Source organism: Ornithorhynchus anatinus, chromosome 17 (assembly GCF_004115215.2).
Source record: "Ornithorhynchus anatinus isolate Pmale09 chromosome 17, mOrnAna1.pri.v4, whole genome shotgun sequence".
Lineage (NCBI taxonomy): Eukaryota > Metazoa > Chordata > Mammalia > Monotremata > Ornithorhynchidae > Ornithorhynchus > Ornithorhynchus anatinus.
In genome coordinates this window covers 17,760,260-17,773,477 of record NC_041744.1, presented here as the reverse complement: position 1 = coordinate 17,773,477, position 13,218 = coordinate 17,760,260, and the positions used below count along the sequence as shown (strand labels likewise).

General features: G+C 66.1%; 1 protein-coding gene across 1 annotated transcript; it reads right to left on the bottom strand.

Annotated features, from left to right (window-relative positions):
* Positions 1–3: 3 nt before the first annotated feature.
* On the bottom strand, positions 4–7,224 carry CCT8 (chaperonin containing TCP1 subunit 8). The gene is made up of 15 exons (XM_029082100.2): positions 7,103–7,224; positions 4,184–4,274; positions 3,859–3,938; positions 3,472–3,621; positions 3,126–3,306; positions 2,862–2,923; positions 2,409–2,546; positions 1,762–1,940; positions 1,590–1,656; positions 1,418–1,505; positions 1,220–1,335; positions 974–1,045; positions 709–873; positions 478–597; positions 4–321 (listed from the first exon to the last, which is right to left on the bottom strand). The coding sequence occupies exons 1-15, from the start codon at positions 7,160–7,162 to the stop codon at positions 244–246; spliced, it is 1,647 nt and encodes a 548-aa protein (XP_028937933.1). The 5' UTR covers positions 7,163–7,224; the 3' UTR covers positions 4–243.
* Positions 7,225–13,218: the final 5,994 nt, after the last annotated feature.

The window sequence follows — 13,218 nt, the reverse complement described above, 5'->3', positions numbered from 1 at the left end:
GAGTTGACGTGGGAGGTTCGTGCCGCCGGGCCCCCGCCCTGAGACGGGCCGCCGGAGAGAGGGCCCCGAGCGAAAACGGCGTTTATTCGGTGACCGGACCGAGGGCGCGTGACGAGCGCGGCGCCTTTTAAGTTAGAGGGGGTCGGCGGGAAGGAAAGAGCAAGGGGGGGGACGGGACGGGGGGGGGACGGGGGGACGGGGGGACGGGACTCCGGTCGGCCGGCGGGCCCCGCCGCCGGGCGCTCAGTCGTTCTGGTCCTCGTCCCAGTCCTTCTTGCCCGTCGGAGGCTTCGGGCCGCCCGCCGGCCTGGCCATGATGATCTGCGGGGGGGGGGCCGAGACGGTGAGGGGCCGCGGCCCGGGTGGGGGGGGGGGGCCCGGGGAGGAAGGACGCCGCTCACGGATCCCACCCCCCACCCCGGGCGGTCCGGCGCCACGTCAGTCGGGGACGGGGAGGGGCGGCGACCGCGCGCTCACCTGGTCGACCCGGAGGACCGTCACGGCGGCGTTGGTGGCCAGTTTGATGGCCCAGTGCTTGGCCAGGTACGTGTCCAGCACCCCGGCTTCCAACATGTCCTTGACGGCGGCGGTCTCGGCCTGGCCCGGGGCGAGAGGGGAGCGGTCGGCACGCTCCCCGCCCGCGCGGGCGGGCCCCCTCCCCCCGCCCCCCCCGTTTCCGGGCCGAGCCGGTCGGGGGCTTGACGGTACCTCGATATCCAGCCCCACGTTGCGGTCGCCCTCCTGGTGGACCGCGTAGAGTTTGGAGATGACCTCGTTGGCCTTGACGCCCGAGTTCTCCGCCAGCGCCCGGGGGACGGCTTCGAAGGCCTCGGCGAATTTCTTAATGGCGTACTGCTCCAGTCCGGGGCGGGTCTGCAACGGGAGCCGGGGGGATCTCTCCCTCTCTCCGGACCCGGCCCGATCCCCGAGGGGCGCGGGGAGGGAGGGAGCGAGGGCCCGGGAGGCCGCCTACCTCCCCGTACGACGTGATCCGCTTGGCCAACTCGATCTCCGTGGCTCCTCCGCCGGGCACGAGGCGCCTGTCCTAGGGAACGCGACGGGGCGAGGGGGGATGCCGTTCAGAGAGCCGGAGGCCCCGGACGGGGGCCGGCGGGAGACCCGAGACGCCGTTGGAGCCCGGGCGCCGAGGGGGTCCGTCCGGGGCGCCGGCCCTCCCGCAGCCCCGGGGGGGGGGGGGGGAAGGGGGGCCGCGACCCACCCTGGTGAGCGCTTTGAAGGTGTTCACGCCGTCGTCCACCGCCCGCTCGACGTCGTCCATTAAATTGTCCGTGGAGCCGCGCAGCACGAGGGTGGCGACGGCCCCGTCTTCCTTCTCTGCGAAAGGCCCCGGGGACGGTCAGGGACGGCGGGGGCGGCGGCCGGGCCCCGCCCCGCCCCCGGGGCCCCCCCGACCTACCGTGTTTGAACACCACCACCTGGGTGTCTCCGACCTCCGTCAAGTACACGCTGTCGCAGTGGCCCATTTCTTCCAGGACGGGGGGCGTCTGCGGGAGGGAGGGCGAGGCGAGCTGAGCCCCGGCCCCGGCCCCGGCCCCGGCCCCCTCCCCGCGGGCCCGGCCGGCGCCTACCAGTCTGGGGAGGGCCGTCGCTCCGACCGTCTTACACAGCCTGCGGAGGTCCCACTTGGAGTTCAGCCTTCGAAAGGAGGGCGGCGGTTGAGGGCGCTGCCCCGGCGGCCCCGCGTCCCGCCCGCGGAGCCCACCGCCCCCTCCCTCTCCCCGCGCCTGGGACTTGGCCCACCTGACCAGCATGAGGTGGTATTTGTTGGCGTAGTGAAGGGCCATGTCGGCCACCTTGCCCCCGGTCACTATGAGGTTGGCCCCGGACCGGGCGATGGCCCTGACCTGGGCGTCCAGCAGGTTCTCCTCCCCTTTGCTGAAACTCATCAGCTCCTCGGCGTTCTTGATCAGGACCGTCCCCTGCCGGGGAAGAGAGGCTCCCCGCTGACGCCGTCCCCGGCGCTCGGCCCGGGCGGGCGGGCGGGCACCCGCTGCGGAGCCTCCCGGCTCCCCGGGTTCGTCCGGGAGGCCCCCGCCGGTCGGGGCTCCCCCCGCCACCCCCGAAGCTCGTCGCGGCGCGGGGAAGGTGGGTCCGTCACGCCGTCCTCTCCCGAGCGCTCGGGTCGGCGCGCTACGGAAGACCGACCGCCGGAGGGGAGCGGGCCGGCGGCGGACCCAGCCCTCCGGGCCCCGGGGCCTCCCGGGCCCGAGGTGAGGCGAGGGACCCCCGGGGCCTCGGCCCGCCGAGTCGGGTTCGCGATCCGGCCGGGATCTCGGACGGCGGGGGCGTGCGGCGGGGCGCGGGTGAGGGCGGGCCGTCGGACCCGGGCCTCCGGCCCCGCCTTCCCCCTCGGCCCCGCCACTCCCGGCCCGGGGCCCCCGGGGTACCTTGGTTTCGGTGATCGTGCCGTCGAAAGGGCAGGAGTACACGGCTATTTTGGCCTCCTTTACGGAGGTGACGTCCCCTTCGGTCTCCTTCTTGAACACCATGCCGTGCAGCACCGAAGACGAGTGGATCCCGGCCCCCTACGGGAGGAGCGGCGGCCGACGGTGCCCAACGCGGCCCTCCCGCCCGCCCGCCCTCCCGCCGCCCGGCCCTCGCTCCGTGTCCGACGCCCGCGGGAGCCTCTCCCGGCCCTCTCCGTCGGCGAGGAGCCGGGCCGGTGACGGCGGCCCGCCTGGGTCCCGTGCGGCCGGGGGCGAGCGAGAGCCGTTCCCCAAGGGGGAGCGGGCCCGACCGCGTCCGCTCGACGAGCGGCTCTCCTCTCCCACGGGGAGGGCGGCCCGGCGACCCGAGCCCAGGACGGGGTCTTGGGGAAACAAGGCGTCCGCGCCGCTTACCAATATTTTGCACACCCTGACGTTGTCGACGTTGAAGTGACCCGAGTCGGGGAAGATAGCCACTGTTGAGGGAAAAGGCACGGGCCTCAGGGGACGAGGAGAAAGAGGCAGAGGACCCGGGAGAGGCCGTCGATCCCGGAGGCTCCCCTCGCCCGCCCCCGCCGGGAAAGACTCGGAGCAAGGACCGGCCGACGGCGGCTACCCGCCCCGAGCGCCCCGGGGAGATGGGGGGGAGAGGCCCGGCCGCCCTCCCCGGCCGCTCACCGCACGCCTGGGCGATCATCTCGGCCAAGAAGGCCTCGTTGCCGTACTGCTTGCTCATGACGGAGGTCTGCAGCAGAGAGGCCACCTCCCCCACGTCTCTCAGGTTTCCGGCGGAGCGGCACACCAGGTCGGGGAGGATCTCGTGGGCCTTGCGACGGGCCATCTCGTAGCCCTCGATCACCTGAGCCGAGGGAGGGACGCGGCCGGGTCACGGCCGGGAACCGTGCGGGGGCAGAGGAGAGGAGCGAAGGCCCGGGGGACGGCGTCGCGCGGGGCGCGGGTCCTCCCTCCCTCCCTCCCTCCCTCCCGAGGGGGCCGGGCCCGCCCCGCCCGCGCGGAGACTCGCCTCGGCCACGGACAGGCCCATCCTGAGCAGCTCCTCCGCCTGCTCCAGCAGCGCGCCGGCCAACACCAGGACCAGGTTGGTGCCGTCGCCCACCTCCTGCTCTTGCATGTGGGAAGCCATCACCATCATCTTGGCGGCCGGGTGCTGGACCTGGGGGCGGGGAGGAAGCCCCGATCGTCCCGCCGCTCGCTCGCTCGCTCGCTCCCTCCCTCCCACCCCGGGGCCGGGAGGGAAAGGAGACGGAGCCCGGCGGCGCCGCCGAGGGCGGACCCCCCCCCCCCCCCCGTCGACAGTCGTCGCCCCAGTCCCCGCGGTCCCCCGGGAGGAGAACGCGCCGAATCCTCCGCGGCGCCGACGGAGCCCCGTCCCGTCGGGGCGACGCCTCACCTCGAGTTCTCGCAATATAGTGGCCGCGTCGTTGGTCACGAACAGCTTCTCCAGGTGATTGATGACCATTTTGTTCATTCCTAGAGGAGAAGCCCCCGTCGGTGCACGGGCCGCTTCCGGGCTGCGGGGCTAGACGCTCGGGAGAGCGCGACGCGACCCAGCGGGTGGCCGCGGCCCCTGCCCACCAGGAGCTTCGGGGCTGGTCCGTCCCGGGGCCGAGGAGCGGCGTGGCCTCTTGAACCCGCGGCGCCCGGAGACGTCCCGGCGCGTCCGAGCGAACCGTTTCCACGGCCTCCCTCCCTCCGTCCGCCTTCCCCGGACCTACCGTTTGGGCCGTACGCGGTGCGGGTGGTCTGGGCCAGCTCCTTGCACGCTTGGATGTTCCTGTACACGGCCTCCTCCAGTCCGGAATAATGCTGGCGGCGGGGGGGGGGGGGGAGAGGGTCCGCGAACACCGGGTCAACCGAGAGACCGAAGGGCGGCGGGCGGCCACCCGAGGGGGTCGAGGCGCCCCGGGGCCCGCTCGGCGCCGCCTGGACTCCACCCGTCGCTTACCCCCCCCCCCGGCCCCGGGTGGGTCGCTCCGCTTCTCCGGGCCTCGGTTTCCTCGGCTGTAAAACGGGGAGACCCGCCCTCCCTCCCCCTTGGACCGCGAGCCCCAGACCGTGGCCGGCCCAACCCGCGGCCGCCCCGGCGCCCGGAACGGCGCCCGGCACGTAGCGAGCGCTCGACACGGGCCGTTTCTCGTTTTTACGAAAGGTCCCGGAGCAGTCGGGCGACCCGGGGGCACGTTCGGTTGGATTCGCCGAGCGCTTGCCGTACGCCGAGCGCCGTACTGGGCGCCCGGGAGAGGAGAGGCGGGGCCCGCCCGAAAACCAATTCCCCGCCCGGGCGAGCCCCGGTAGGCCAGGGTGCCGGGCCGGATCCCGCTGCGGTTTGGGGGGGGGGGGGGGGCTCCGGCCCAGCTTTCCCGATGCTCTTGGGGGGGGGGGCCGGGGGGGAGCCTGGCCGAATCGGGGCCCGCAGGACCCCGGCGGCCCGCTCCGTCTGTCGCGGCCCGCTCGCAGGCACGGCGTCCCGATTTTCGGGTTTTGGACGGGGAGGGTCCCGGCCCGAGACGCCTCCTCATCACCCCCACGGGGCAAAAGCCGCCCGGACGCCCGCTCTGCCGAGACGCGCGGCCTCTTGGGACAAAGGCCGTCCCCGTCGGGTTTTGGGTCATCGTTCGGATCACGGCGGCGTCGATCGAACCACCGCGCCGGGGCAGACACGAGGGAACGGGGTCGGGCACGGCTCCCGCCTCAGTCAGCCGAACTGACCGAGCGCCTCCCGGGGGCCGAGCGCCGTGCTAAGCGCCCGGGGGAGGACGACAGGACGGCCTGACGGGTACATTCCCCGCCCGCTCGAGCTTACGGTCTAAACCCCCGTTTTACGGAGAAGGTCGCACGGCAGACGTGGGATTAGAACTCGGGTCCTTTGGATTACCCGGCCCGGGCGCTTAATCACCAGGCCGTGCCGACGCTCCACCGTCAAACCCCGACGCTCCCCCCGTTCGCTGTGACCTCACCGTGGGCCGGCCCCGTGGTCCGTCCCGTCGTCCTCTCCCCCCGAGCGCTCAGTCCAGTGCTCTGCGCACAGTAGGCGCTCGATAAATTCTAGCTGGGGGGTGGGGGGATCCCCGAGGGACGGAGAGGACCGACCGTGGCTCCCCTCCACCGAGGTACGTGGCGGCGATTTACCGATTCATTCACGGTCACGGCCGTCCCGCCTGAAAGCTCGTTATGGGCCAGGGCTGTTTGTCGCGCTCACCTAAGCGCTCGGTACAGCGCCGCGCGTGCGGGCAGCGCTAAAAAAATGAGACTGAACGACTACCGCGCTCGCCTAAGCGCACGGTGCCGCGCACCGGGGCGGCCATCGACGCGATCGCACCAGTGACCGTTTCTCGCGGTCGCCTGAGCGCTCACTACAGGGCCGTGCACGCGGGCGGCGCTCCATCGACGCGCTCCAACGAGTGGCTGTTTACTGCACTCGCCTAGGCGCTCGGTCCAGCGCCGGTGCACGTGGGCGGCGCTCCATCGATGCGATCCAAGAGTGACTGTTTATCGCACTCGCCTAAGCGCTCGGTGCAGCGCCGTGCACGCGGGCGGCGCTCAGTCGATGCGATTGAACAATCGACTGCTTACTGCACTCGCCTAGGAGCTCGGTCCAGTGCCGTGCCCGTGAGCGGCGCTCAATAGATGCCACTGAACGAGCGACTGTTTATTGCACTCGCCTAGGCGCTCGGTCCAGCGCCGGTGCACGTGGGCGGCGCTCCATCGATGCGATCCAAGAGTGACTGTTTATCGCACTCGCCACAGCGCCGTGCACGCGGGCGGCGCTCAGTCGATGCGATTGAACAATCGACTGCTTACTGCACTCGCCTAGGAGCTCGGTCCAGGGCCGTGCCCGTGAGCGGCGCTCAATAGATGCCACTGAACGAGCGACTGTTTATTGCACTCGCTTAGGCGCTCGGTCCAGTGCCGTGCACGTGGGCGGCGCTCCATCGATGCGCCTGAACGAGCGACTGTTTATTGCACTCGCCTAGGCGTTCGGTCCAGTGCCGTGCCCGTGAGCGGCGCTCAATAGATGCCACTGAACGAGCGACTGTTTATTGCACTCGCCTAGGCGCTCGGTCCAGTGCCGTGCCCGTGGGCGGCGCTCCATCGATGCGACTGAACGAGCGACTGCTTACTGCACTCGCCTAGGCGCTCAGTCCAGTGCCGTGCACGTGAGCGGCGCTCAATAGATGCCACTGAACGAGCGACTGTTTATTGCACTCGCCTAGGAGCTCGGTCCAGTGCCGTGCACGTGGGCGGCGCTCCATCGAAGCGACTGAGCGAGGGCCTGCAGGCTGCGCAGATGCGGGGGCGTCCAATCAGCCCGCCCTATTTAATGAGCGCCGCGGGGCGGGGCTGCCCCTTCGTGCCCGCCCGGTTTGCGGGGGGGGGGGGGCCTTGAGCCTGGTGAGACCCCCGGGGTCCTCTCCCCTCCCCCCTCAGGGTGGGAGGTGGAGCAGCCTGGGGGGGAGGGGGGGTCAAAGGGCGCATGCGCGCGCGCCCCCCACGTGCGCCTCCCTCGCGCGCCTCCCACGTGCGCCGGGAGGGGGCGCCACCCCGAGCCCGGGGCGCCCCCTTCTGGAACCTTCCGGAGCCGCCCGCCCGCCGTCGCCCGGCCTCCCCGCGTCCGTCCGCCCGCCCCGCGGCACCTTGGCTCCATCCTTGAGCATCTGGGCGAAGCCCGGGGCCTTGGGGACGTGAAGCGCCATGACGGGCAGCCTGCTCCCTCCTCCCGACACCGATCCGCCGCCGCCGCACCGCCGCGCATGCGCCGCCTCACGCCCCGCCTCACGGTCCCCGCGCATGCGCCGCCGCGCGAGCCGCCGCGCATGCGCCGCCGGTCACGCCGCCGCGCGCGCATCTCACCTCCCCCCCCCCGGGCGGGCCTCCCTCATCTCGCGAGATTTGGGATCCTCTCCCCCCCCCCAGCCTGCCCCCGAGATTTGCAGCCGCACGGCACTGCGCAGGCGCAGACCGTCTCCCCGCCCTTTTTTTCATCCTTCTCCCATAGTGTGTCGAAGGGGTCGCGGTGGTCTCCATCGTCCGTTCATTTAATGGTATTTATTGCGCACTTCCTGGGCGCAGAGCACTGTACTAAGCGCTTGGAAGCGCAATTGGGCAACAGAGAGAGACAGGCCCTGTCGTAGTCTAGAAGGGGGGGGAAACACAACAAAACAAGGCAAAACCAATAAGCATCGCTACCGTCAAGATAAATAGAATCATAGATAGACACCCCATCAACAAAATAGAGTAATAAATAATATGTACATATGTGTTAAGCGCTTACTTTGTGCTAAGCGCTGTTCTAAGCGCTGGCGTACGTGCAAACACTTAATAATGTTGGTATTTGTGAAGCGCTTCCTCCGTGCCGAGCACTGTTCTAAGCGCCGGGGTAGACACAGGGGAATCAGGTCGTCCCACGTGGGGCTCACAGTCTTCATCCCCATTTTACAGAAGAGGGAACCGAGGGCCCGAGAAGTGAAGTGACTCGCCCAAAGTCACACAGCTGGCAAGTGGCAGAGCCGGGGTTCGAACCCGTGACCTCTGACTCCAAAGCCCGTGCTCTTTCCAGTGAGCCACGTATTACAGTGCCCTGCACGCAGTAAGCGCTCAATAAATACGATTGAATGAATACAAGGTAGTCAGGTCGTCCCAGTGGATCTCGCGGTCTTAATCCCCATTATAATAACGATGATGGGATTTGTTAAGCGCTTGCTATGTGCCGAGCACTGTTCTAAGCGCTGGAGGGGATACGAGGTGAACGTCGTCCCACGTGGGGCTGGCAGTTTTCGTTCCCATTTTACTAATGAGGGAACAGAGGCCCAGAGAAGTGAAGTGACTTGCCCGAGGTCACCCAGCAGACGAGTGGCGCAGCCGGGATTAGAACCCAGGTCCTCTGACTCCCAAGCCTGGGCAACTGCCCCCGAGCCGCGTCCCTCACGCTCTCGTAACGATGATGATGATGATGGTACCTGTTGAGCACTTACTGTGCGCCAGGCACTGGATTAAGCCCTGGGTTGGATGCAGGCTAAAGCAATAATAAGGATTATGGTGTTTATCAAGTACTTCCTATGCGCCAGGCACCGTGTTAAGCTCTGGGGTGGATGCAAACTGAAGGAATGCTAACGTCTGACGGAATTATTAGAGAAGCAGCGTGGCTCAGTGGAAAGAGCCTGGGCTTTGGAGTCAGAGGTCATGAGTTCGAATCCCGGCTCCGCCACTCGTCAGCCGTGTGACTGTGGGCGAGTCGCTTCACTTCTCTGGGCCTCGGTTGCCTCATCCGTAAAATGGGGATGAGGACCGGGAGCCCCACGTGGGACATCCAGATTCCCCTGTGTCTACCCCGGCGCTTAGAACAGCGCCGGGCACATAGTAAGCGCTTGACAAATACCAACGTTGTTATTAATTTGGCAAGCGCTTACTATGCGCCAGGCCCCGTACTAAGCGCCGGGGCGACTGCCAGCACATTTCTGCCCCACGTGGGGCTCAATCTCAATCCCCTCTTTACAGAGGAAGGAACTGAGTCCCAGAGAAGTGAGGTGACTTGCCCAAGACAAGGGGCAGAGCCGGCATTAGAACCCAAGTCCCCCCGACTCCCAGGCCCGGCCTCTAACCACTGCACCGTACTGCTTCTCTAGTGTACGTTCGCTGTCGTATTTATTGAGCGCTGACTCTGGGCAGAGCACTCTCCTAAACGCTTGGAAACTACAATACGGCAATAAAGAGAGACGATCCCTGCCCACACCGGCCTTACGCTCTCGGAGGGGGGGAGACGGACGTCAAAACCAGTGAACGGGCATCGATAGAAATAAACGGATTTATATAGATATTTACCCACACATATAATATATGCATATATATAATTCTATTTCTATCTATATGCCTGTGGTGTCGGGCGGGGAGAGGGGGAAAGGGCAAAGGGAACGTGCCAGGCTGGAGGACAAGGGGGGGGCTTAGTCTGGGAAGGCCTCTTGGAGGAGGTGCGCCCTCCCTCCGTAGGGCTCTGAAGGGCTTTGGACCAGGCGCTGTGCTAAGCACTGGGGCAAGCCAATCGGTAGGCACTGTACTAAGCGCCGGGGCAAGCTAATCAGTCGGATGGACGCAGTCCCCGGCCCACGTGGGCTCCCAGTCTTAATCCCCATTTCGCAGATGAGGGAACGGACGCAGTCGGGGGGAGCGACGTGGTGGAGGTCACGCGGCAGACGAGCGGCGGAGCTGGGATTAGAACCCGGATCCTCTGACGTCCGCCAAGCCTCGCCGGTCCTCAGGCCTCCGTAGGGGAGCGGCGTGGCCGAGGGGATGGAGCCCGGGCCCGGGAGTCGGAAGGACCTGGGTTCCAATCCAGCCTCCGCCCCTTGCCTGCTGCGAGACCTCGGCCAAGTGGCTTCACTCCTCCGCGCGGCCGACGATACCTCATCTGCAAAAAGAGCGCTTTTCTCTGTCCCTTCTCACCACCCTCCGGGGTCCGCACCCCTGGTCTTTATGATGATGATGATGATGATGATGATAATAATAATATCAACGGTATTTATTAAGCACTTACTAGGGGCCAGGCGCTGGTCAGTGGTATTTTTGGAGCGCTTTCGGTGTGCAGAGCACTGTACTGAGCACTGGGGTAGAGTCCGGATAACCAGGTCCCACCTCGGGCGCGCGGTAGAGGGGGGAGAACGACTGTCGAATCCCGATGCCGCTGATGAGGAAACCGAGGCCCAGAGAAGCCCTACCGAGAGGTCACCTCCTCCAGGAGGCCTTCCCAGACTGAGCCCTCCCTCTCCCTCCGCCCCTCCTCCCCTCCCCACAGCACTTGCCCAGATTTGTCTATAGCATTTATTACTCTCTCTATTTTGTTAGCGATGGGCATTTATCTAGAGTTCTATTTATTTCAGAGGTCACGGGTTCGAATCCCGCCTCTGCCACCTGTCGGCTGTGTGACCGTGGGCGAGTCATTTCACTTCCTCACTGCCTCAGTTCCCTCACCTGTCGAATGGGGATGAAGCCCGCGAGCCCCCCCCCCGAGGGACAACCTGATGACCCTGTTTTCCCCCCAGCGCTTTGAACAGCGCTCTGCACGTAGGAAGCGCTTCAGAGAAGCGGCGGGGCTCGGCGGCAAGAGCCCGGGCTTGAGAGTCAGAGGTCATGGGTTCGAATCCCGGCTCTGCCGCCTGTCAGCTGGGGACTGCGGGCGAGTCAGTTCACTTCTCAGGGCCTCAGTGACCTCATCTGTCAGGCGGGGATGAATAATAATGTTGGTATTTGTTAAGCGCTTACTATGTGCAGAGCACTGTTCTAAGCGCTGGGGTAGACACAGGGGAATCGGGTCGTCCCACGTGGGGCTCACAGTCTTAATCCCCATTTTACAGATGAGGGAACTGAGGCACGGAGAAGTTAAGTGACTCGCCCACAGTCACACAGCCGACAAGTGGCAGAGCTGGGATTCGAACTCATGACCTCTGACTCCAAAGCCCGTGCTTTTTCCACTGAGCCACGCTGCTTCTCATGAAGAAGCATGAAGCACGGATGAAGACCGTGAGCCTCCCGTGGGACCGCCTGACGACCCCCGGATCTCCCCCAGCGCTTAGAACGGCGGTCTGCCCGTCGTAAGCGCTTAACAGCCACCAGCGTTTTCACTAACTCGGTTATGTCGTGCTCTCCCAGGCACCTAGTCCAGTACACAGCGCGGCTCAGCGGAAAGAGCCCGGGCCGGGGAATCAGAGGTCACGGGTTATTATCGTCGTCATTATTACAACCTGATCATCACCTCCCCGCCCCCCAGCGCTTAGAACGATGCTCGGCCCCTAGTAAGCGCTTCACGAATAACCAGCGTCATCATCAGTCCCGCGCCCACGGCGGGCGCTCGCCAGATACCGCCGATGGATCGACCGGCCCCGGGTCACACGGAGGCGGGATGGGAACCCGCGTCCCGGGAGCCCCGGGCCCTTTCCGCTAGGCCCCGCTGCTTCCCTCTCCCACCTCCTTTCCAGCGAGGGGCGTCAAACGTTTGCTCCCGCAAATGCCGCTGAGGCAGCGTTACCTCATTCCCGCTTCTGGCGGGGTCCCCCTCCCGCCGCCCCCGGCCCCCCGGCCAGGCCTATTTGTAACGTGCTGATTGAAATTCCCTGACACCGGTCCTTCGCCCCGAATACAAAGCCAGCTGGGAGCCGGGTTATTTAGGACCTTTGGAGACGCCGACCCCGAAATAGCGTGTGACCGTCCGGGGCCGGGGGGAGAAATTCCCCGCGATTCTGGGAGCGGGATGAGCCGACGGGCAAGGGAGGAGGTTTCCAGGTGCGAGGGTGGGCCGGGCCCGCCCTGACCCGCTCTGGCCGGGGGCCACCCCCTCGAATCGCTCGAATTCGGAGCACCGGGGCCCCGGGGTCCACCTGGGATGGGATGGACGGGGCTGTGGGATCTTTTGGGGAATTGCACCTTTCAAACGTTCAATACTGACTCCGGGCTGGAGGAGCGTTTAATAGGTACCGCCGCTCTATCAACTCCGTGCCGAAGTGGGCAAGGCACTTAACTCCTCTGTGCCTCGGTTGCCTCATCTGTAAACATGGGGATGAAGACCGTGAGCCTCCCGTGGGACCACCCGATGACCCCGGATCTCCCCCGGCGCTTAGAACGGTGCTCTGCACACAGTAAGCGCTTAACCAGTAACACCATCGTCATTATTATTAACGCCGTCCGATCAGGTTGGAGTTCGTGTCCCACACTGGGGAGCCCTCTAGGCCGTAAGGTCGTCGCGGGCGGGGAATGTGTTGGCTATTTATTGCACTCCCCCAAGCGCTTGGTACAGCGTACTGGACGCAGTAAATCCAATCGGCTGTTAGTCCCCCTTGAGAAGCCACGTGGCTCGGTGGAAAGAGCCCGGGTTGGGGAGTCGGAGGTCGTGGGTTCCGGTCCCGGCTCCGCCGCCTGTCAGCTGTGGGACTTCGGGCGAGTCGCTTCACCTCTCTGGGCCTCAGTGACCTCATCTGGAAAATGGGGAGTCACTGCCTGTTCTCCCTCTTCCTTAACCCGTGCACCCCAAGGGGGACCCGACTGCCTTTCATCTACCCAGCGCTTAGTGCTGCGCTAGGCACGTAGTGAGTACTTACCAGATAATGCGATTATTATCATTACTGTCGATAATGATCGTTACTGTTATTATCGTAGTATATTACTACTATTATTACTGTGCCTCTTAAGCGCTTACTGCGTGCCAAGCATTGTTCTGAGTCCCGGGGTAGATACGAGGATATCGGGTTGTGCCACGTGGGTCTCAAAGTCTCGACCCCCGTTGTCCGGATGAGGTCACGGAGGCCCAGGGAAGGGAAGTGACTCGCCCCCAGTCACACGGCTGGCGAGTGGCGGAGCCGGGACTCGAACCCACGACCTCGGCCTCCCCAGCCCGCGCTCCTTCCATTAAGCCACGCTGCTTCTCCATAAGATTGGTATTTTTTTTAAGCGCTTACTATGGGCTAAGCGCCGTTCTAAGCGCTGGGGTAGATACGAGGTGAGCAGGTTGTCCCACGGGGGGCTCACGGTCTTCATTCCCATTTTACAGGTGAGGGACCCGAGGCCCAGAGAAGGGAGGTGACCGGCCCAGAGCCGCACGGCTGACACGCGGCGGAGCCGGGATCCGGACCCACGACCTCCGACTCCCCGGCCCGGCCTCCTTCCGCCTGAGCCGCGCCGCTTCTCTGACACGCGTCTCGTTTCTTGCCCTGGGGTAGCGCGGATCGACTCGGCGATGCCGCGAACTGCCCGGAAGCAGAATGGAGAG

What these genes read in the sequence shown, in the direction of transcription:
- CCT8 (XM_029082100.2), bottom strand. Translation starts at nt 7,162, where the DNA reads ATGGCGCTTCACGTCCCCAAGGCCCCGGGCTTCGCCCAGATGCTCAAG. An exon ending in TGGGCCTGTCCGTGGCCGAG is followed by an intron (nt 3,307 to 3,471) that starts GCGAGTCTCCGC and finishes CCCTCGGCTCAG; the next exon opens with GTGATCGAGGGCTACGAGAT. An exon ending in GGTGGTGGTGTTCAAACACG is followed by an intron (nt 1,336 to 1,417) that starts GTAGGTCGGGGG and finishes GGCCTTTCGCAG; the next exon opens with AGAAGGAAGACGGGGCCGTC.